This window comes from Aricia agestis, chromosome 4 (genome assembly GCF_905147365.1).
Source record: "Aricia agestis chromosome 4, ilAriAges1.1, whole genome shotgun sequence".
Classification (NCBI taxonomy): Eukaryota; Metazoa; Arthropoda; class Insecta; order Lepidoptera; family Lycaenidae; genus Aricia; species Aricia agestis.
Window position 1 is genome coordinate 6,557,778 of NC_056409.1, and position 26,085 is coordinate 6,583,862.

Here is a 26,085-nt window from a genome sequence, read left to right on the forward strand (position 1 = left end):
AGTACACAATATTGTTTATTGGGCTACTATAATTTGATGTCGCCCTAATCAGTATTGCTTTCTTTGTTTCAGATCAAAGTGGATTAAATTGCGGGACAGTTTTTACGCGATAGAATGTCTTAAGCCGTGAAGAATAAAGCACAAGATGGCGTGTCCGTTCCGCCGCGCGTCCTCGCAGATTCAGTTCGCGAATGGAGGTCCCAGTGGCAAGAGTCTGGAGTTCCGTTCCCGGCAGTCGTCGATACATCTGGCCGGGGCGGATGAGGAGGAAGCGGAAAGCAATACGTTAACGCTAAAACAGCTTAGCGAAGCACTGAAGCTGCTGACCGCACCGTCTGTAAGTACTAGCTTCTTTCCAAGCTCTTTACGAGGTAATCTCAGCTTCATTCTAAGCTATTAGAAACGAAAGATCCTCTGTGAGCTAATCTATCTGAATGTTTTCTATTGTGAATCCTACAAAAATTACGAAACGACTGTAGCTTATATTTTTATTGGACTTTTGTATTTTTTTAGTTCTTAAAAATCATCAAGTGATATTCGACCACTTTAAATAATTGGTTCTTCCGTAAAAAGGTATTTCACAATTATTAGGTATTAATATTTTTGCTAATTGTATATTTTTGGTAACCCTGTCAAAAACATAAAATATGTGAAATGAAAGCCAAGTTCAATCAAGGACAAAAAAGTTATATTTAAATAGGTATCTTATCCGGCGTTGGTATTTACTTTGCTAGAATTTATAGAGCCCCTTACGATACCATAATACGTAGTATATGACATTCTCTTTGACCATAATAATATGCCCTGATGCCATTCAAAAGTGCCTAGGTATTTGTTCAGTTTTATGTACCCAATAAAATAAACAGTCCAGCCGTCCAGCTATATTTTAGCTCGTTCAATATTTGTTTATTAACGAAATATTATTAAAAGAGCGTCGAAAAACTCACTTTAATAAATATGAAGCATATAAAATGCATGCAAAATGTTTATTGGTTTTCATTTAATCTCTGCTTCATTGAGATTAAAAAGTAAGCCTGAAAGATTTCTCGCTTTTGGCGTATGTTCATTTTATGCGAGTTAATACAGAAAATTATTGGACCCCTATATGAATCCTCAATGAATAAATTTACATGAATTCTTTTTTTACAGTTTTCATTTGATTTAGAAAAAGAATACTTCGGAGATTTAAATAAACCGTTAAAGTTTTTAATGTGTGGGGGTTGTCTTGTCTGGCGAGCAAAAAACGAGTCCGAATAATCCTGGCTCTGCAGATTTAAATTTAAATTTACGTCTTATTACCCTTTTGTCCGACTCATTGTTTACTTTTAATACGCTGGGCCACAGAATACTTATAATTATTAGCTACCTTAGCTTAATATTAGGTATAATGTTAGGTTTAGTTCTTACTTGAATTTCTATAAGTTATTATGGATAGCCTAAAATATGCTTTTTAAAAAAAAGTCTAAAGATAGAAGTTCCTTAAATATCTCAGTTTTTGCTGTTATGTAATGTCGTCCTTGTTCTATTCCACACTGCAAAAAATATCTTTGAATACAAGCCAACTTTCGAGCTTTAATAATGTTTTATGACCTCAACCTTAATACACTCTACATTCAAACAATAACATTAACTTTTTCTAAGTTTCAACTAACGAAAAACTTTGGGAAACACGTAATATAACTCGCCCATTGCCTACATTAATTAGTTTATTAGCTACTAGCTGTTACCTGAAACTCCGTGGGCAAGAGAATAGCTATAACAGCATAATATGAAAATATAAAACTTTTCCATGATAAACTTATTTTGTATATCCAGAGCCTAAACTCATCTTGCAAAATTTTAACAACATCCAAGAGTTTTTGTGTGAAAATTAATCCTTCGGTCGTGGATTCTTGGAAATCTATTGTTATTTTATTGTGCCTCGCTCACCGGTGAGCTTATGGGGCTTGATGGGTTAACATAGTACATACAGTCACAAACTTCCACGTGTGCATGGGCGTACCCAGGTAGGGGCAGTAGGGGGGGAGGTTAAATAAACGTCAATTCAACTAGATAAAATAAACGTCAATTTTCCTGGCAAGTGAGAATTAAAAACGTGTTACCTACTCTGGCGCAAAATGAATTAAATTTGTTAACCATAGGTTGAGTTACATCACATTTCATTCAGCTATGACTATATCGTTTTATAATGGTACAAGTCCTTAAAAATCATGTGACAATTTTATAGCGCACCTGCGTACATTTTATGGATTTGAAAAGCTATTAAAATGAATAGTATGACACATACTATAAAAATATTATTATTTTTTATACTTTAATGGAGGCGAAACGAAAACTGAAAGGACGGAAGAGAATTATTATATTTCTATTAAATTCAGGTCTGTCGTCAATGGCTGTTTTTCTTTATTTTAACATCGAGAAAAACTCATTCTCCCATTAGTAATTCAAATAAATAAAAAATGTTTGCACCTACTTATGAAATGAAATGAAAAATATTTATTTCTAAGTAGGTTAACAAAGTTAACACTTTTAGAACGTCGCGTCTATATGAGGCCTACCACCCGTTCGGGAACTAACCCGGCGAGAAGAATCGGCGTAAGAAACTCGCACGGGGCCACCTTTTACCAAAAAGGTGGAAAATAATAATAATAGCTTAAGCTAAATTACACTAAGTATATAAAAATGTGGTACCATTAATTATATTATAGAAGCGGCCTATGGTTTGTCAGCTTATTTTTCCCAAGGTGTGCTATCATTGAGAAAATCAGTTACCTACCTTATAATAAGCCATAGCACACAAACGTTCTTTAACAACTTTTTTAAATTTATTAATTGAAAGGTTTTGGACGTTTTCTGGCATTTTATTGTATAGGCGTATACATATTATAATACTTATAATGTACTATCAGAGAAATCTACTCTCTCTTCTCTTTCTAGGCAGATGGCAGACCTACGTATATTGGTCGCGTTTTGACAAATCCAGCCGACAAATCATGACTTAAGGCATGTATTCACTTTGATTAGTGCGAGTGCAGATTGTTAGTAATTGGGGCTGTGGAGTGCAGGTGTATAGTGCAAGTAGTGTTTGGACACTTTTTGGACATTCTTGTTTAGTAGAAGAAAGTAAGGGCCTGTATTCACTTTGATTAGTGATAAGTGTAGTTAATTATTGCTCGTGATTACTAATTAGGAGAAAGCAAGTGTGAACAGCGACTAATTAGTGAAAGTACTTTATTTTCTACTAGTCACTAATCACCTGCACTAATTACCTGCCCTCGCACTAATGAAAGTGAATACAGGCCCTTACTTTCTTCTAATCAGTAATAATTACCTGCACTAGCCTCCTGCACTTATCGCTAATCAAAGTGAATACAGGCCTTTATATTAAGTTGACATAATGCCATCAAATGACGTAGGTCCGCCAACTGCCTATGAATCAATTTATATAATAGTACAATAACCTACACATGAGTAAGTATATGTAATTATTCCTAGCACAATAGGCATGATGACTATTTTTTTTCTTATTGGTAATTGAAACTTTCAAATATAGAAATATCTGTGAAAGAATGACTCTGATAGCTTAAAAATTTATCAAGATAATATGGCAATTCAAATCTCTCATAAAATAGATCTGTTCGAAACGCTCCATACAAAATGCTACTCGATTATGACGTCACCTTAGAGTAGCTTGTAGGCATCGCGGGAGAACTTTGTTCGATAGCTATATTAATTATTGCGTTTATGAAAGTGGTTTCAAAAGTTGCTTTAAATTATAAGTTATCGAATGGTATACAAATATTAAGAAATTTAATAGAAAAAAAAATCGACCTGAATATCCAACTTTGAAGACGCATAACAAAAAAAATACAAATGCTATCAAGCTGATATTTTGGAAACACTTATTTTTTACCGTTATTTCTTTGTTTTATCAACAAAATTCGCAAATCTTTGACCTTGTCATCATCCCTATACAACAAAGACCAAAACATTCCAGCTGTTCATCTCTCACCCTCTAGAAGCATGATCCTGAAGGATTTGGTTCATAGTTTCAGTGAGCTCTTAAGTACTGTAGTGTGAACTTGAGTTATTGGAGTTTGGAGACACTTCTCGGTATGATAACATAATAATAAGTTGGGGGAGAATATATTATCTCGTAAATTGTGGAGAAAATTAGGTCATATTTAGACTGTTGGTATACAGGGTGTAACAAAGCAAAGTAATAATACTCTAGGGTGCGTATCTGTTCACTGTGAAAGTAGCAGCTTTCAGTGCTGATATTTTTACAGTGAACTCTCTACAGGGGACTCATACACACCCTGAAGTATTATAACTTTTTTTGTTACACCCTGTATTTTGCGTTAGGGATAATGTAAAGAGCTTAATCTGCTTGTATTTACAACAGCTTATCTACGAAGAAATAAACAAACAGTCATAAATAAATATATAAAGTAGGTAACACGTAGCCGATGCAACACAAAAATATTATTCACGTTACCCAAAAAAACTTTCAGTACCTATTCAGAATTACTGTAAATCATCTTTGTTAATAATAATTTCTTAAAATAGTGTTTTCATTACATTTTCAAAATTAAAAAATATTGTAATATTATGCAAATTTTATTAAAATTTGTTTAGTAGTTTAGAAGCATTATATTATTAATAAAACTTTAAAGAAACATTATAATATCTTAATGAAGTTTCAATATAATATCCATTGTTATTTAATATGAAAACTGTTGGCTACAGTAATTATGACGTCATGCGTCATAATCTTGTTAGTAGAAGTTGTTGCTTATCGCGCCGCACAGCTATTTAGAGAGCCACTGATCCTCTAATACGGCTACGTAAACAAATAATTTTCAACAAAGTTAACTTGTCAGCTATAATTCCGTCTCCGTTTTTCGTGAAAAGGTAGCGTCTCACTGACTGCGGAAACGCAGTGACAAAGACACCAATAATGACAACAATGAAAATGCCAATTTTTAACAGCAATGGTATAAAAACTTTTATAAAATATTGTTTGAATATTCTTACTGCTAACTGACTAACGGGAATTGTCCACCATAAATTTCTGTAGTTTTGTGTAATATATATTTTTTTCTTTTAATATCTATATGGACGCTTCACACCTGACACCACGTTAGTCCGACCCCGTGATAAGACCTGAAGGACGTCTTGTGTTACGGGTACCAGCCAACGGAAATATATTTAATACTTTTTTATTATACATAATATATTTAAGATTTTTATTACATCATACATATTATTATATTTAATACATATCCAAGACCAAGGAACATTTTGTTCCGTCGGCGGGATTCGAACCCGCGACCCCCGGCTTGCGCTACCAACGCAACCTGACGACCTCTGTGGCTCAGTTGGTGGCCCACTGAGCCACAGAAGTCGTCAATTGAATCGTCGTATTGAAGTTACATAATAATCTTATATCTTTAAACGAGCAATTCACAAGAATTAATAATATATAATTGGAATCTCGGAATCGGCTCCAACGATTTTTATGAAATTTAGTATATAGGGGGTTTCGGGGGCGATAAATCGATCTAGCTAGGAATAATTTTTAGAAAATGTCATTTTATTCGTGTTTTATCGAATACCGAGAAAAGCTCGGTCAAATAGCTAGTGAATATATAAAACAAACATCTTCTAATATATGTGCAAGGTATAAATATTATAAAATATACTTCTCTCAAAAAATATAAATTCTCTGTACTTGAGTCATTCCAATTTCTATCTGAACGTTTATAATTTCATCCGCTGCGTTTTTCGTGTTAGTGTGAAAAGTCTCTATCTTTTCACGTCTTGACGCCCCACGTTCTTGTTTATGTAGCAATCCATCATTTACTCAGTCGCGACGTGTTGCAAAGCGGACTCAAACGCCTTATGTAACGATGTTTTTATGAATATTTTTAGACATTCACTTGAAAATTATATAAAAGCGCCCAAAGCCCTTTTTGTATGAGAATTGCTGATTCTTAACGAAATTTCTTCAGAAAATTTTGCGAATTTTATGTTAGCATTTTTAATAAATATGAAAAATTATAAGTATATTTTGAAATAGAACTGAAATTTCAGTCTGGTTGAATGCCATATCATACGCATACGCATCAAATTATGCGATCGAGACAGTCTGAAAATCGAAATAGGCAATAGCTATGACAGTTGCTTATCTACTCAATAATTTTAGGGTTCCGTACCCAAAGGGTGAAAACGGTGAAAACCCTATTCATGAGACTTTGATGTCTGTCTGCCCATCTGTCTGTCCGTCTGTCTGTCCGTCTGTCCGTCTGTCTGTCCGTCTGTCTGTCCGTCTGTCGGTCTCCAGGCTGTATCTCAAGAACCGCTATACCTAGAGTTCTGAAATTTTCACAGATTGTGTATATATTATGTTGCCGCTATAACAACAAATACTAAAAATAAAATAAAATAAATATTTAAAGGGGGCTCGCATACAACAAACGTGATTTTTTTTGGCCTTTTTCGATATCAATAATGGCAACAGGTAGGCACTTGATATTTTCACAAAAGCCTTCATTATATGTCTACTTCAATATTTAAGGATAATATTAAAATAAAATAAAAAATTAAAGGGGCTGCCATACAAAAACACAATTTTTCACCTATTTTTCCTCTATAGCGGTACGGAACCCTTCGTGCGCGAGTCCGACTCGCACTTGGCCGATTATTTATTTGTAAATCATATGATTCTTATTTTCCCTTTACGTTTCCCATTGGGCCCAGCAGCACAAGTATCTAAAGTAATTTGAGAAAACATTTTATCGAATAACAATGTTTATTCAGTACACCAGACGTAAGAGTGGACGTAATATAAAATGGTGGATGTCCCGCCCCGGGCGAACAAGCAGCTATGTCGAAAAAGGTCCGTTGTTATAAGGAGGGTATATAAAATTTCAAATCATATTTTTTTCTAAAACAATTTGATCAAAGTAATACTTATAGCTAGTTCAAATAAGCTGAAAAGGTCAACGTTTGATGGCGTATTGTTGTGTTATAGGTATTTTATGTCTTCATAGGTATTCGTCGATACTAATATTAAAAATGACAATGTATGTCTGTCTATCCGTTACATATTCACGCCTAAACCGCTAAACCAATTTTTTTGAAATTTGGTATGAAGTGACTCAAAGTAAGTCCCAGGAAGTGACATAGGATACATTTTATCCCGGAAAAATGTACGGTTTCAGCATGATTAACGAATTTTGGCGCAACAGAGTTGCGGGCGTCATCTAGTAATTCAATAATACCCCCACTTTCAGGCTGCTTGGGGTAAGGACCCCATTATGGGTACAGTACAATTTATACCAAGATGTCTTTCTTATCTTCCTATCCACCACTTAACTTGGCAGATAGAGTATGGAGAATCTATCAAATAAGTTGTGGATAGCCTATCCGGCACTTTATCAGGATGAGGTGAAACAGGCCCTAGGTCTTTAACCTAATCGTGTATAAGATGCTACATTTAGAATTTATTAAATGATAAGCGAGGTTTCCTATGTATATATCCATTTCATAATATACCAAGCCCAAACAAATTGGCCTATATATCACGACGACAAATTGGCCCAGCAAAATTGATTTACACAATCAATTAATTGTCATGATTTAATTGTGAGAGACTCCTTTAAGGGCACGGAGCGATAAACACGGCCATTTAGCCGAAACTTTTTCTTTTTCGCTTCGTTATAGAATCGCCGATCAAAATGTATGGAATTGACATAAGACGAGTCGAACGTCAACGTCCGCGTCATATATGTCAATTCCATACATTTTCATCGGCGATTCTATAACGAAGCGAAAACGAAAAGATTTTGGCTCACCCCCCTGGAGCTACAATGTACTCGTATATTGTTAGTTAAAATTGTTGTATTTCGGGCTTTGTTTCTCGTAAGTATTCATGTATAAGGTTTTATTATACTAAATGATGCCGCTAGCTAGCTTTCTTATACAGGGTATGTAAGAAAACTAAGTAGTAATATTTTAGGGTGTGTATGTGTTCATGGTAGAGAGTTCACTGTGAAAGTAGCAGCACTGAATGATCAATTTTTTTTCACTTTTGTATGGGCAAGCGCACGAGGAATACGAGTTTTTCCATACAAAAGTAAAAAAAACTTGGTCTTTCAGCGCTGCTACTTTCACAGTAAACTCTCTACGAGGAACATGTACCATACACCTTTAAGAATTATCACTTAGTTTTGTTACATCCTGTATATTCGTTAGTGAGCTGTATAGTTTTTACGTGACAGACAATATAATATAGACAGATTATTAATTTACCTACCCCTCTTTACCTGTTGTAAATTTTCTGATACTACTACTGATAAATCACAAGTCCGATATAGCTACATAAGCGAAAATAACAAAAGCAAATCTGCATATACTTTGACAGGTAACTGGGATACGTTTGGAATAGCAAATCAGCGAAAAAGCAGTGTATCTAACAAAAATATTGTTTTTGCGGTTAGCTAGGAGTCGTATTTGGCGAATTCTTTAAATATTTGTGTATTGCAATCGTCGGGTATTGGCGAACCGAGTAAGCCGCTTTTATTGAAATAGTTGAAATACCCATTCAACCGCAGAAATAAAACAACGACACGAATAAATGTTTTGCGTGAAAACTTCACTGTATTGCGTGAAACATCTGAAACGACACTGATATGTGAGGTGGAAACATTTTAACAACAAAACAATTAAAACACTGCTTTCAGATAAATACGTTGTCATAATCCTATATAATCTAATCCTAAAAAAATCCTCATTAGCCAGGTATAAGTTTTGTAATTAGGTATTGTACTAAAGTATACACTATCAAAAAATTCTACAATATAATATTATCTTAACGATGTATGCCTACTATTATATAATATTACGAGCTTTTGCCCGCGGCTTCACCCGCGTTAGGAAGTATTATATATAAACTTCCATCCCCTATTTAACCCCTTGGGAGTAGAATTGATCAAAATCCTTTTTTAGCGAATGCCTACGTTATAACATCTACCTGCATGCCAAATTTCAGCCCGATCCGTCCAGTGGTTTGGGCTGTGCGTTGATAGATCACTATGTCAATCAGTCAGTCACCTTTGAGTTTTATATATATACAGGGTGTAACAAAAATAAGTGATAATACTTTAGGGTTTGTACGTATTCCTTGTAAAGAGTTGACTGTGAAAGTAGCAGCGCTGAAAGACCAACATTTTTTTTCACTTTTGTATGGGGAAACTCGTGACGCTCGGGCCCTTGCCCATATAAAAGTGAAAAAAAAATTCGTCTTTCAGCGCTGCTACTTCCACAATGAACTCTCTACAAGGAACACGTATACACCCTAAAGTATTATCACTTATTTTTGTTACACACTGTATATATAGATATTATATAGGTAGGCTCAGAGCAAAGAATACTACGCTCAAAGACAGCACTAACTTCTTTTTGTCACAATACCCAATAATGAACATAATTTTTCCATAACCACAACAAACGAGTCTGTCTTATTTTTTCAGTAATTTGACGGTAACCCGATATCTTAAGTGATCAGACAGATCGGGTTGCGAAGGCCGCCAATGTTTGGAGAATATTGTTCTACAATATTCAATGACAAAATAAAACGGACAAATTTCAGGTTTATTATTGTTCATCTGTTTTCATGAGATATTTTATTTCTAACTTAAAAATCTAAGCATGTGTTACATAATCCACAAAATATGCTATGTGGTGATACTATTTGAAAAGCAAAAGTTCTATCTGTTACCTACTCAAGTTTGAACTTGGGTGGTTTTGGTTATATCCTACCTTTTTGGGAGGTAGGTAAATTATTGTTTTTTGATGAATTAAAAATCTCATGTTTACGTGTTTCACAATCACCATATACCATACAAGGTTATTTTTTTTAAATAATAATAATATCTATGGACGCTTCACACCACGTCAGTTTGGCCCCGTGGTAAGTACCCGGAGGACTTGTGTTACAGGTACCATACAACGGAAATAATATATTTAATACTTTTATACTACTTATACATATATTTAAGATTTTTATTATACACGATACACATATTTATTTTATTATACATGATACACATATTATGGATGTGTAATCCATGACCCAGGAACTTTTTGAAACTTTTTTGTTCCGTCGGCGGGATTCGAACCCGCGACCCCCGGCTTGAGCTACCAACGCGCTCACCAGTAAGCCACAGAGGTCGTCAACAGGTTAATGTCATGTTTGATTAACAAAATTGACATGGCGCCCCTTCCAAATCGTGCGTTTACCGCTCCGACGAAAATTATCTCTTTAGAATGAAAAGTAAACGGCTCATTCTTAATTGCATTACTTAGTCTAATTCCCATCAGCATACATTCATGAATATTTTAACTCCAACATCAGAAGGCTTTTGTCCATCGAGCCACTTGTTTTTGTGGCTTTTCGACTTATCTTTTGAGTGCCTTTTTTGAATAAAGCTTTTTGGTATGTTCCAAAATAAACATGACGTTAGGAACGCACTCTTATCTCTTTTTTACCTGTATGTGATCGTAATGTTTATGTCAGTATCATTATGAACGAGTAACTACCTAATTAAAAAGTAGAGCGACGAAATTATGTTTTTAAACAAAAAAGTTAATGTTTTTGTTCTGATTTTCATATCTGCTTCAGCTAGGATTAAAAGTAACAAAGATAAAGTATAACATCAGTTTAGCATATTCATTTGGTGGTAATCATAATAATATTATGTTTGTTAATTGTCTTAATTTTATTTTTAAGGTCTTCTAAAAAAGAGCATTGTAATCTGAATACACGACCTAATGAACCAAAAACGGAATAAGACATGGCCACCCTATTCGGGCATGTCCGTACCACTTCTTTGTTCTTTGACAAAAATATCTCACATAATATTCAATATCCAATGATAAAGCTCCATTTGGAATATCTCCCAGAGAGACCATCCGTAGCTCGGGGATATATTTTATGGTCCAACCCGGACTGTCAGAAGCCACTTTGTGGCTGGTGATTGATTGATGATCCCCACGATGACCAGGACGTGATATTCAATATGAGTGTTTACTTATAAGTCGATCGTCGTCGTCGGTTTTTTTTGCGGCTTAGCCTGCGCAGAACAATATTCCTGAAACATATTTTTATTCCCTTGGGGGTACAATTTTCAAAAATCGGAATTAGGCTTTAGTACAAAACTACCATTATCCATTTTAACCTCTGAAGGGGGCTGAATTCTAATTAAATGTATTTTAGTGCACTTCCGTACTAAGCCCATACCGTACATTTGAAATTCTTAAGATCTCAAAAATTTTGGATTTTTATACGAATTTCCATCCCCAGTTTTAGACCCTTACTGAAAAAGTGTTGCATTTTCTAAACACAACCTGTTTGTTAACAAAAAACACTTAGGGCCTGTTTCACCACTTCCTGATAAAGTGCCGGATAGGCTATCCACTACTTATTTGACAGATTATCCATACTCTATCTGTCAAGTTAAGTGGTGGATAGCCTATCCATCACTTATCAGGAAGTGTCATTGACACCAACATAGTTCAATTTCGTATAGTGCTGTCAGAAGACCTAATAACAATCCTAGCTGTTAAAACTTACTTTATACCATACAAACATAAATAAATTTTGGTAATGTCTACAAACATTTTTCTAACATTATAAAACAAAAGTTTTGATAGCAATGTTTTGCTTCAACGAACAGCAATAAAATAGAACAAGCAAGTTTCATGTTACACGGCAACACCAGATTAAATTGTGTAGCAATTTCTATTGTCCTTTTATGGCTTCTATCGGAGCATAAAACGGCTTATAGAAAATTCGAAGCCCCGTATCACAATTCACAGCATAACTCAATATATTTATATACAGTAGGGTAACTCAGCAGGGCTTGAATACGTGCAGCACAAATATTGATGTGTGCGCGTTGTAGGTTGTGATTCAGCCACCGTTTTTTGCCTAGAACAATAATACATAATGCTAATGCTATCTGTTATCAAACGTGCCTAAACGGTTAAGACAAATGACTGAAAATATCGTCGTACTGTAATATATAACAGGGTAGGGTTGCATTGTTATGCTTTCTAAATCTATCTGAAAAAACAGTCATGCATACGCTCGATTCTGGCGGTTAAGTACCTTTGGAATAAGACCTACTGTATATAAATTATACTGTGTTAATATAGTTTGAACGGAAGATAGATTTCTCTAGAAATAGGTCAGGTTGTAGGGCTTCCAGTCGGATCTAATACTGGTGCAGGAAATTCGCAATAAAAGTATTCATCGCACGCGAAGGAAGCCATTAAAGTCCGCGGTACATTTGAATATTCATAAAATTGAAATATTGAGGGCCGGATGATGTGTTTATGTTTCGGCGTTAGTTTCGTAGTTAACTGTTCTTCATGGAAAATAATATAACACCCGGAATCTTAAATGAGTCTTTTTAATGATTTAACTTTAATTTATTTTTGCTGTAAACTATTACTATTTCTTATAACCTAATAATTTTTTCGTAATTTGAAAAACACTAAGATTAATGTATCTACTTGTACAACTAAAACTCGTAATATTATCATGACGCCAGGCTCTTGATTGTAGCAGAGTAGACAGAATGATAGAGTATGTCGACTTAGAACTGATGTTGAATTTCTTAAATTTGACGTATTATGACGAAAATCGTCGCTAGGGTTGTTAACTTGTTACCTACGAATTTAAAACTATGACATATTCGCTGGGCGTGTTCCTCTTTGGTCGTATTGTTGTTTGTGTTTTGGCACATGCGATTAAAATTGTCAGAATCCAATTTTGAAATCTTTATTTTAAATATTTAAAAATAAATTATATCAGCCAGCGCGAGGCACATTCCATTTATAATCCTAGTGAAACCCGACGAATTTGACAGATATTGAAACCTGTTCGTTTCTTTGCAGTCGAACTACTGGTCGTTATGTCTATTGTGATTGTAGAGCTAAAGCATGCTAAATAAATAAACAAATTGCTTATTATTATTATATTATCATTATGATATTCGAATAACGTGTTTTTTTTTATCTTGGCCAGTAAAATAAAAATATTCATTTATTTATTCATTCCTCTATCTATCATATGAGGCCTTAACTGTTATATATGTGTTATAATTTTATGGCTAATATACAGGTATTTGTTTCAGAATGAAAGCCTGCACGCGGCCGTGACGTCACTCACCAAGAATCAATCGGAGCACTACGACAGATATCATTGTTTGTAAGTAGCAATTATTATTAGACATGTGCCGACTAGTCCGTAAAGCCGACTATACGGCCACAACTACAGAACGGGCTCGCCTATCCAAATCAAATGTTAAGCCTTTCTACGGACTATTAATTTTTAGCAGATGGTTTACGTGAAGTTTGTACAAAATCGGTCGAGCGGTTCTTCATTTATCGCATTTTTAGTCAACAGGCCAACTACTTAAATGTGTTTTTACTGCTGAATAATGACGACTGTAATGTCGATAGAGTCCTTTAAATCTCTCACAATTAAGAAATAATACTTAACGTCATTAATCATTGTGAACAACATTAATCTCCTGTTGTCAGTCTTATAATTAGGAGTCTTTGTTTTATTCGCAATAAGGAAAACGTCAATCGCCATCAATTCTACGACTCCGGTATCGAAGGGAAACAAAAAAATATTTCCTTGTTAATACGCTTAATAGAATGCTCCTTTATGACCTCTATAAAAGGAAACGTCTTCCAATTTAATTAGACCGTGTAGTAAATATGCTTTAGTACGAAAGTAAAATTTTAAACTTAGATTTATCGCGTCTAGAGCGGTATTTTATATTTTCGATGGTTTTTTTGAACTGGTGCAGACTTTAGTGCTCAAGTTTTCTTATTTTAGTACTGTCTGAAAACAGACTTCCAGAGAAAATTTCAAAAACTTCAATTTTCTTCTTTACCACTTCCTTAAAATATTATGGTCTATTAATATGTCTAGAGAATTCAACAATTGATAACGTTACGTCTATAACACACTCATAATATACATATAATAAACATTATTTCCTTACTTCTGTTTTATATTATTTTAAACACTACTATATTATAAGTATAGATAAACCTAGTTCATTCGTTAAAACATTGATGAATAAAGATAATGGATGATCCGGATCACAAATGAATATTGTCCGAAGCCTTTTGTAGTTGAACGTAAAAATATCGCTGCACGATAATATTTGATTGGTAATTGTTTTCATTTCATTGCTTCATGTGTTTTCGCTATTTCCTGGAAATGCGGAAAAGTTTGATTGATATCATACTATAGATAACGCCCGCAACTCTGTTGCTCAAATTCGTTTACTACGCGGGAACCGTACATTTTTCCGGGATAAATAGTATCCTATGTCCTTTCCAGGGACTCAAAGTATATCCGTACCAAATTTCATCCAAATTGGTTCAGTGGTTTTGGCGTGAAGAGATAATGGACAGACACACTTTCGCATTTATAATTTATACATATCGACCCTTCTGTATGGGTAGAAACGTCGTAAAAGCCAAATGGCCATTTTACAGTAGGTATGCCAAAAAAACAAAACTTGTAATTTTGTTTCACGCATATTTTTTATTCTTTGAAGTTATAATAAACCACTATAGCTCATTAAGCTTAGATTATCGGGTACTTTACTAAATAGAAACTCAAAATATTCTACATTCAATAATTTCAGAGATCGCATGGCTCTTACTACAAAAAATAAAGTTGTAAATGGCTTTTACAACATTTTTTTTTGCTTCGCAACTATAACCATTTATTCATTTAGTTGTACGCGACTAAAAATTACATAAAAACATCCTTGTAGCTTGTTCTATTTTTTTATTTCTACTTTTTTTCAGACGCAGGCTACCGGATGATGTGAGGTCGTGCAGGAACTATGCCTACCTACAGGAGATATACGACGCCGTGCGTGCAACGGACAGTGAGTGTCGATAAACAATATTTGCGTAGGTTAAACCACCCAGTTATTGGCACTTTCACGATTTGAATAGGATTTGCGTTGAAAGTGTAAATAACTGGCGGAGTGTGTGTGAGACACCCTAACGATATTTAAATGTCATAACTGAAGACATGAGTATATGAGGCGAGTTAACAATTTGAAAACTGACTTTTTTGCATAAATGGAGGCCGGGAAAATGATTTCAACATTAAAAAAATGTGGAGTTTATGTATAGATAAATATATTAGATAGATGATGGAGTAGGCAAGTTAGAAGGTTTGTTTAAATTATAAGGGAAAAAAATGAGTAATTGCTCTTACGTTGCAAAATGTTCGTTGTCCGGTTCATCCACTCGTGTCTTCAATTATTGTTTCTTTACTTAATAGTTAGTAGTTATATTTATGAATATTAATTCTAAAATAGGTAAAATTATAAAAATATACAAAGAGAGCGGTTCATTACAATTTTGAATAGAAAGTAATGTTTTTTTATACATCAAATTTAAACGAATTCTTCAGAAATTTCCCCGTCTTTCTAAAGATGAAACATACCTTTATATCTTAACTCTATATAATATTGGATTATTATATTATCATCAACGTTTGATATTGGCTTAACGTATAAAGGGGAGGACATAATGTTACTTCGAAAGATTTAGTACTTCTCGAAGTTTAGGGGTAATTTAACATAGTTCAACAGGCGCCGACACAAGAAGTTCCACTTTGTTTTAGGAAAACAAAGAAAAGTGAAAACGCTAAGGACAAAACGCGGTAAAACTTCTCAAGACTTTCGCCCTGTTGACAGGTTTAAAAGTGACTTACAAACTTACGGGGGATTCCTTTATTCACGAATTACTTTTCTTTCCTCGAATCGAATTCTTCTCCTCTTTGTTTTTCGCCAAATTATGTTTTTGTGTTATTTTTATATTGATTTAAAACACCATTATGGAAATGCGGGCAGAATAAACAAGGTTTAGGGAGCTATAAAAATCCTCGAAATGAAAGGCGTAGCGAGTTTATTCGACGAGATTAGCTGTTTTTGGCGGCTTCTTAAGAGGAGTCCACACCGCCGTTTTTCCATACAAACGCTGTCCCCTGTTTTCTCCCTGGATAATGCCGGTAGAGTTATGATTTTTTTCCTCAATATCTACGGCTACTAAAAGCATGTCCCTATGTTTTCTTTTTTTTTTTCATAATTTTATTATTAAAAAAGATAAGAACGTCCAAAAACCCAAAAAATGGCCAGATTTTCCTCTGTGTTCAAACACCCATAAAACAAAACTGGCTAAAATATACAAAAAAATTAATAAAACATAGGAACACAGCTCAAGCCTTGCTTTAATTCTTGATGAAAAAAGTACTAAAATCAGTTAAGTTTTGGAGAAGGAATCAGCGGACAACGAATCGAAGATTTTCTGTTCTTTTATTAGAACTTTTGTCGTGTTGTCTCTATCGCGCTCTGCAGTGGGAGACTTGAGATTGGTGAGACAGCAATACATTTTCAAATACCTATTTTCAATTTCTCTCGCCCCCGGTGTATCCTCTTAATTCTTGAAAAATGAGTGCACAGTTTAGCTCTGTTTAATTACTTTGTTTGTTCATAAAATTAGAATCAAGTTATAAATTAAGCAGACTTTGTTATTGTTTGCAAAAGGATCGCACTACAAGCCCAAATAGAAAAATAATATTATCTATACATATATAGCGGATATAATAAGGAGTAACTTAGGCTACCTTTTAACCGACTTTCAATAAAGGAGGAGGATATATTTTAAATTTTTATATTTGTTCATACATATTTTGTAATTTCACCTTTCTAGCTCGCTCGATGCTGAGATATATCAGCCTGCAGACATACTACTATAATAATATTATTGCCGCGGACGAAGTCGCGGGCGACAGCTAGTGATAAATATCGTCAAGAAATATATTTGGCTATACATATAACCCATTTTTAGGGTTCCGTACCCAAAGGGTAAAAACGGGACCCTATTACTAAGACTTCGATATCTGTCCGTCTGTCTGTCTGTCTGCCTGTGTGTCTCCAGGCTGTAACTCAAGAACCGTTATAACTAGACTTCTGAAATTTTCACAGATTGTGCATAATATCTGTTGCCGCTATAACAACAAATACTAAAAAAAAATATATATTTAAGGGGGGCTCCCATACAACAAACGTGATTTTTTTTCTATTTTTTTGGTCGATATTGATAACGGCAATACATAGGCACTTGAAATGTTCACGAAATACTTAGTAGTATTTGTACTTTAATAATTAGTAATAAAATTTAAGTAAATTAAATAATTTAGGGGGCTCCCATACAAAAAACACAATTTTCAGCCTATTTTTTCTCTATTGTGGTACGGAAACCTTCGTGCGCGAGTCTAACTCGCACTTGGTCGATTTTTATTTCATTTAAAACCAATTTTCCAGTCCTTAAGCTTGAATTTATGTAAAAAAACAAAAAAATTGTAGTTACCCACTACATCCAGTCATTTGCTGCTAGTTTTGCAAACGTAGCTGTTTCCTTCTTTTATGTTACACAGGGTGCCTAATTAGCATTTTTGTTCCAGGCGTATGTACAAAGGACTTCATGGCGAAGTTAGGGGAATATTTAATTCTGACCGCATTCTCCCACAACTGTCGACTCGAACGTGCCTTCAAATGCCTGGGTACTAATCTGACTGAATTTCTGACGACCCTCGACAGCGTACACGACGTGTTACATGATCAGGTGACTAAATTACATAATCCTTATGTCTGTGATAATGCCCAAATAAAATTATTATAGATAGAGCATAGCATAAAGCATAGAGCAGTTTGGCTGATTTTAGTCTTAAGTGTCCCACACATAAACAGTCCGCCTGCAGGCTCTGGTCGGCAGGCTGCCTGACAGTCATTCATCATTGACCGTCGATAAAAAAAACCTACAAAATCGTCAGGGCAACTGTGAGTTTGCGCTCTATAGGCGGCGGCCTGCCGGTGAACTGTTATTGTGTGGGGCTCTTTACGCCGACCGCACGCACACCTTCGGCGCTGATGGCCTGAGATGTATGAAATTCTAGTAACCGTTTTTTAATAACGCGTATACAGCGCTGATATTTTATACATATCGGTGTCAACACCGACGGTCAACGCACATAATATTATCTACAAGTCTGTCGTCAACCTATAAAGTCTTAGGCAGTTTAGGCATTGTTAAAGGTGGCACCCACCCTACAATATAAACAAGCCAGCCCGTGCACACGGCACGTAGCTCGAGCTGGCGTGGTGCGGCTCGTGATATTACGCCCTGTGAGAAGCCAGCATAATAATATAACTATTTGTACAAGCTTTGCTTGGTATTCGATAAAACAGATCGATTTATCGTCCCCGAAACCCCCTATATACTAAATTTCATGAAAATCGTTAGATTATATATATATATATATATATATATATATATATATATATATATATACAAGAATTGTTCGTTTAAAGATAAAAGATATGTACTTATAGTTCATTGACCGTCAATCTACGAATAATAAAAACTAAGGAAACGTAACTCCCACATTTCAATCCTTTTTTAATGTTTATCAAGGTTCTTTTTGCACACTTAAATAATATGACAAAAGCTACGAAACACTACATTCAAATTGACAAAATAAAGCCGTTGACAATAATTGTCAATTCTATAATTACACAAAATTCGGGCCTCTTTATGCATAAAGTATGCATGTATTCGGGTCACATTTTGTAGAATCGGAACAAATTTTTTGACACAGTTAGGTACTCTTCCTTAGTTTTTATTATTCGTAGCCGTCAATCATTCAAGTATCACTATGTCATTTCAATAAGTATGATGATGTGAGTATGATGTCGTTTTGAGGGACATTTATTTCGTAGCCACGCCTCCGTAACGATTAATTGCCATAAGATCCTAATAGAATACTACAAAAGCATTCATAGTTCATACTATTTCTTATTTTGGCCTTGCTCCAAAATAGATACCAAAGTCATATTGTTTACTGCTGTTTTTGAATTCCAAATGACAAAAGTTAGCTTTTAGCTGCGAGCGTGTTTACTAAAACTTCGTTATGCGAATTTTAAAGTTTTTGCAGAACGGATAAAACAGACTTGATGTTAGCTAGTTTATGTATAGTTATAATATTATTTATATGTGAACGAACTTGAGTATTCTATTTAAAACAGAAATAACGCATTGTGTAATGTACCTAATAAAAACATTAAACAATCGATCAAAATTTTCAATGACTGAATTCGAAAGAGTTGTTGTACCAACTAACTTTAGATATTTTCAAGTTTTAAGCCCAATTAATAATTCACATTCTGTAGTAATATTTAAAATATGAAAGAGTGTCTTTATCCCTGAACCAATTATAAATAAAATAAAATAAAATATCTTTTTATTCAAAATGGGTATCATGATACCCTGTTTAAAAGTCGAACGAAGAAACTACGTTGCCTACCACCGGTTCGGCAACTAAATTTTCATACAATTTGACGTATACTAAAGTCCTAGAAAAGCACAATAGGAAGGTAAGTTGCTAGTAACGAATTTCGGTGGAACGAAGTTGTAACTTCGTTCGGCAACGCTGACTAATATTACTATTTATTTTGTTATTATATCCCCCATTTTATGTATTATGTATTTCACAGCCAACTGGTTTAAATAGCCGTTCAATCAAACAGCTAGCCCTTTGACTGAACAACGCCATTCAATCCCACGTTTTAATTGAATTTTTAAGTCGCTCAAAACGTCGTTCAACACTGATTCAAAAGCCGCCGTTTGATTGAATTAGTTCAGCGCTCACCACCGCGCTAGGTGCGTTTTGTTTACAATATGGCGTCAACTAGCCGGTGTATTGTGGAACAATTGTATAAAGATATTTTTCGTAAATATACGTTACACTTGTATTATTAAAGAGACAGAAACTATGGGATTACATACGAGTGAATCAAAATTTAAACTAATATTCGAGGATAAATTACGGGATAAATATTATTATGAAATGCATCACCAAGGTAGGTACTTATTGCAATCGTGTTCCAAATGAGTAAATATACAATTATTAATCTGCTTGTTATTATTACGCTTGTGTAATTATTGCACTTAACTTACACACATGCACACACACATCGCACGGCTAAACGACGCATAGCCGTGTGATTGAATGTCGTTGTTCAGTCAAAAGGCTAGCCGTTTGATTGAATGGCTTTTTTAACCAGTCGACTGCGACATAAACAACTTCAAGCAAAACCATAATAATAGCTATATCTAAGATAATATACAAAAGTATAATAAACACAGATGGCATCTCAGCGGAATTTAATATTAATGGTTATTCCGTCTTAATTAATTTGTATTCCATAAACAAGGTTCTATTAGTCCGATCTTCAATATGGATGACATCACAAAGGATAACCCCGAGGGAACACACGATACCTTCCCACCCCTTGGGTCTAGCAGCTCATATTTTATGGAAACTTTAATTGAAGTAGCTAATTTAGGTATTAACCTGTTAAGGATTTAAATAGAGATTTGTTTCTTACTAGATGTTGCCAGACAATGAGAAGTAATACGTTTAACGCGCGGTATACTTTTTCTCCAAGACAAAAGTAACCAGTTAATTTCATGCCGAATTGGTTCAGCAGTTTTAGCGTAATAAATAACAGATAGACATAAATATTAAGTAATGTAGATTACAATTATGAGAAAAAGACGAGGTTTTTCATAAAGCTTAATATATCCATACTAATAATATAAATCCGAAAGTGTGTCTGTGTGTCTGTCACCTCTTCACGCCCAAACCGCTGAACCGATTTTTTTAAAGGTATGGGGATACTTTGAGTCTCGGGAAAGAATATAAGATACTCCCGGAAAAATGGACGGTTCCGGCGCGATAATGGAATTTTGGCCAGAGTTGCGGATGTAATCTAGTACCCTATAATAAGTCAAAATATTTTAAAACTTTTTTGAAAAATTAATTTCAAACTCTAGTTTGAATCTATAGGGCATAGGCTGATTTGATTGATTGATTGATATAAGTTCAAACTTAAGTATATCAATAAATCAATCAAATCAGCACAGCCTATATTCGTTTACTGCTGGACATAGACCTCTCTCAATGAATGCCATGATGACCGATCTCTTGCTACTCTACCAGAACTTACATGATTATAATTAAATATATTACACATGTACAATCCTCGAAAACTCCAATAATATCTATTACCAATTTACTCTACTAATTAACTATTCTCTCCCAGGATGACATGCTAAAAGACGAGTCAAGAGAAAACGAGGCAGCGTTTGTGTGCACGACGTCACAGGCCGGGGAAATCCAGCTGCACCTCACTACAGAGAGCGAGCCCGTCGCCTACCTCCTTGTGGGTAGCCTGAAGGCAATCGCGCTGAAACTATACAACACACACACGGATATAAGACTGATAAGCTATTCAAATGATCCTAGGAGGTTTAGGTGAGTAGAAATGTTGAGTTGTTGCTTTGTCGTTAAAATGCGGATAATAGTTTAGGAAGACATATTTTAACTATATTGTAAGCTCCAGTTTGACCTTAGTGAACTGAGGGATGAGCTCAAGTATCTATATATATAAAACTCAAAGGTGACTGACTGATTGACATAGTGATCTATCAACGCACAGCCCAAACCACTGGACGGATCGGGCTGAAATTTGGCATGCAGGTAGATGTTATAACGTAGGCATCCGCTAAGAAAGGGTTTTGATAAATTCCAACCCCAAGGGGTTCAAATAGGGGATGAACGTTGGTATATAATAATACTTCTTAACGCGAGCGAAGCCGCGGGCAAAAGCTCGTTGCTTCATAATTGTAATATCGAATTTGATATTTCAAATGCATATAAGCCATTCTTTTCACGATTAGGTGCTTAGCTCTCTACAGGAACTGATGCCTACCCTTAGTAATGCCCGTTGCCCAATGCACTGATACAGTCTACTAAACCACATTTACAGATGATATAAGTACAATTTTTTAGCTATTTGTTGAGTAAATATTACCATTTGCCAAATTGCAACTTTCAAATAAAATGAACAATTAAAATATTGGATATATTTTATATAAAATGCAAAGTAAAGCAGTTAAATGGTATAAAAATAATACTAAAATCCATTAAATGTCGTAAAATATGCTGGAAACACTTAGTCGTCGTGAAATGTCTCCTTCATCTGATATAACAATGAAAGTCAGGCTTAAGATTTTAATGGTCATAATTATTTCACTGCGAAACGAGTCTAACAATTACGAGACAATTTTAATATGGAAATTAAAAATGAACATTATTAGAATTGTTCTTATTTCACGGATGACGTATAATAGATTAGATGAAAAAGAAAAGTTAATTTTATTAGTAAAATGATTTTATTTGGTAAAAAGTTTCGGCTGTGTTCTGCTAAGAGTGATTTAAATTTTGGCTTTTTGTGATTGTTTAATTACAATATGGTCACGATTATGACTTTTCGTTATTTTGTGGGATAGAGCAGGCATTGAGTGGAGTGGAGTATGCAAAATATGAGGACCGGATTCTGTGAATGGGGTTGAACTCAGCAAAGCAAAAAGTTTTGAATGGTGCCAGGAATTTGGTCCATTTTTTACCCTCCACGAATTGAGAGACACATTTGCTGACAGCGTTATATTTCAACAGATACGACATAAGCGCAGTGTCCTCGCGCCAGAAGTCCAAGGAGGAGAACTGTGAGGCCAGCGACGGTAACTTGGCCTCGTCCACCAAGGTCACTGACCTCAGGATTGGTGTGGCCAGCTTCTGCAAGGCCTTCCCCTGGCACTTCATCACTGACAAACGACTGGAACTGGTACAACTGGGTAAGTTTTCTTATGTTCTGTACAACAGATTACTAAAATATAGTTAATAATATAATAATAATATCTGTGGACGCTTCACACCACGTCAGTCTGGCCCCGTGCTAAATACCTGAAGGACTTGTGTTATAGGTACCAGATAACGGAAATATATTAAATACACATCCAGAACCCAGAAACATTTTGTTACGTAGGCGCGCGGAATTCGAACCCGCAACCCCCGGCTTAATCTGCCACACACTCAACCAATTGAGCCACAGAGGTCGTCACTACTTCATTTTTACTCAGAATACCTAATAAAATCACTATTTATGTATGTGTGTTATATCGGCCATATTAAAGCAATAAAATTGATATGATTGATTTGTCTTTTGATTAAAAATAATAAGAAAGTAGACTAGAGAGTAGATAGAAGATAATATACAGAGAGCTTGACGTTCTGCGGGGCTAAAATGGTCGCTTTGGAGAATCATAATATTATGAATCATAATAATATGATTCATTTTTTTACCGACTTCCAAAAAGGAGGAGGTTATACGTTCGGCTGTATGAATCTTTTTTTTTTGTATGTTCAACGTTATCGTTGAACATACAAAAAAAAAAACTCAGCCGTTTGTAATCCGATTTTCAAAATTCTTTTTGTGTTGGGTTTTTGGGTTTAACTCGAATTTGGTACCATGTTCACAAAAGTGGTGATCTGATGATGAGATCCTGGAGGAATCGAGGGGACTCCTTGAAATTTGTATGGAAACATATAGTGATTTTGATTTTTTCTGAAGCATGTGAGGTAAATGCTACCAAAAAGTAAGATTTCGCACCAGGTTATACCCTGGATCCAAAGGTACCCAACAGAACTTTTGAATCCTTATAGATACAGATTCGGGGATTTCGGCGTTGTTTAAACAACTAAAAGCATAAGCCAACACATCAATTTAATTGATTATCATCATTACAATCATAATTATGCCATGGGTCATCACATTATGGCCCAATTATTGATGCTTTTCGTGATATTTTGCATCGAAGCAGATGTTTTTGATGATTATTTCGCTGTTTGTGAACCGATTTTCAAAATTCTTTTGTTGTTGTATAGGATATAATTTTGATTTTGTATAATAATTACGAAAGTGGTGAGCTGATGATGGGATCTATGAGCAATTGAGGTCCTTGAAATTTATCAAAAGACTCATAGTGGTTAAAATGTTGTTTCTAGTAACTTAAACATATGTTACGAATAAGAGAAAGTTCATACGAAGGTGTCTCTTGGTCTAAAGTACTGAACAGAACTCCTGAACCTTTAAAGATAAATGTGTTTAAATTGCAGCATCGCTTAGATAACTGCAAGCATTTACCACAATTTCGCTTACAGTAACATAATATGAATAGTTGACTTTCGTAGTGGTTATTTACGCATAAAGCCTTATCTTGTAGATATTAAAAAGAGTGAAATTATTATTTTTAACAAAAAAATTAAAACCAACTTCAAAGGTAAAAACAATATTAATATGAACTAATCATTTTTAACAAAAAATTAAAACCGACTTCCAGGGTAAAAACAATAATAACATCCTTATAATATGAACTAAAAAGTATTAAATAATTTTTCCTATCTAATAGTGCCTTTTTCCGAATTCGGCTAAACCTCAACTATTTCTGTACTCAATCTTCATCATTTTGAAGTCGGTACCAGATAGCTGAATCTTTAGTTCTCTGACAGAATATTTGAAACTTTTGGAACTGGCACCGACTTCAAAATTATGAAGATTGAGTACAGAAATAGTTGAGCTTTGTTACTCCCCTTGGCGCCCCCTATCGATTGGTGTATTCAAAAGGGGTGGTTATAAGAGGTTAAAATTTGGACGAAAAATTTTGTAAGTATTTTTTCCATAGTGACCCGTTTCCTTCAGTCCAACCCAAATGTGTGCCTTACGCTCTGGAGTAAAGGTTGAATTTGTTACTTATGTTCAATTTTGTGGTACTTGAAATATTATGTATTTTGAAACAACATTAAGTATATATTTTTCTATTAAAATCGCTTTGGAATGTACCAAATAAATGACATAACGTGATGACTGATGATATTTTATGGTGTTGTGTGTATATTGTATCCGTATACAACCATGTGAGTTGTGACATTGGTGACCCTGACATGGTAGTGATGATGATGATGATGATGATGATGAATGTAATTTGCATAGTAGCATATGCTTTCAGTTCTTAAAACAACGCCTAAACCCCCAAACTTGTGTCTATAAGGAATCCGGAGTTCTCTTAGTGTCTTCGGAACCATAGTATACCTTGGTGCAAAATCTTGCGTTTTGGTAGAATATGCTTAGGATGCTTCTCATAAAACAAAAATCACCATATGTTTCTATATAAATTTTGAGGAGTTCCTCGATTACTCATGGATCCCATCATCAGATCACCACTTTTGTGAAAATGGGACCAAATTGGAGTCAAACCTAATATAACAAAACAAAAATTTTGAAAATCGGTTCACAAACGGCGGAGTAGTGGTCGAACATACAAAAAAAAAATAAAAATATCCACAGCCGAATATATAACCTCCTCGTTTTTTGGAAGTCGGTTAAAAAGTATTAAATAACTCTTACTCTATAATAGTGCCTTTTTCAGAATTCGTCTAAATCTGAACTATTTCTGTACATACAACAGTCTTCATTACTTTGAAGTCGGTACCAGTCCCAAAAGCTTCAGATATTCTGACATTGACTGAACTCACGATAAAATTAGCTGTTACCGACTTCAAAGTAATGAAGACTGTAGTATGTACAGAAATAGTTGAGATTTAGACGAATTCTGAAAAAGGCACTATTATAGAGTAAGAGTTATTTAATACTTTTTAGTTCATATTATTATTGGTTTTACTTTAGAAGTCGGTTTTAATTTTTTGCTAAAAATAATAATTTTAAATCGCAAAATGCAAGTCTGCTTGCAATTCATGTCTATATTGTCTAGTAATTTCGAACTAATTTTACATTTGTCAGTTTGACAGTTTTGACAATTCATTTGCTGAATCGATTGAGAGGAATTGTTAAATGTGACCATTTTATCCCCGCTGCTCGTGTTAAACCCTCACTGTTTTTTATATTTCTTACTGAGTTATGTAATTAATAAAAAAAAATAATCGCAGGACAGACTGACATTAATATTATTAATCAACCTAACTTATTTCGCCCCATTTAAGTCCATCTA

The 26,085-nt window shown here is 34.6% G+C and overlaps 1 protein-coding gene across 1 annotated transcript in view; it reads left to right on the plus strand.

Annotated features, from left to right (window-relative positions):
* Window positions 1–26,085, plus strand: part of LOC121726388 (head-specific guanylate cyclase) — a 107,509-nt gene that overhangs the window by 27,740 nt on the left and 53,684 nt on the right. The window contains exons 2-7 of the mRNA XM_042113733.1: window positions 73–337; window positions 13,206–13,279; window positions 14,908–14,990; window positions 17,582–17,742; window positions 21,282–21,493; window positions 22,697–22,875. Coding sequence (XP_041969667.1) covers window positions 146–337; window positions 13,206–13,279; window positions 14,908–14,990; window positions 17,582–17,742; window positions 21,282–21,493; window positions 22,697–22,875 — 901 coding nt within the window. The 5' untranslated portion in view covers window positions 73–145. The remainder of the gene's footprint in view (window positions 1–72; window positions 338–13,205; window positions 13,280–14,907; window positions 14,991–17,581; window positions 17,743–21,281; window positions 21,494–22,696; window positions 22,876–26,085) is intronic.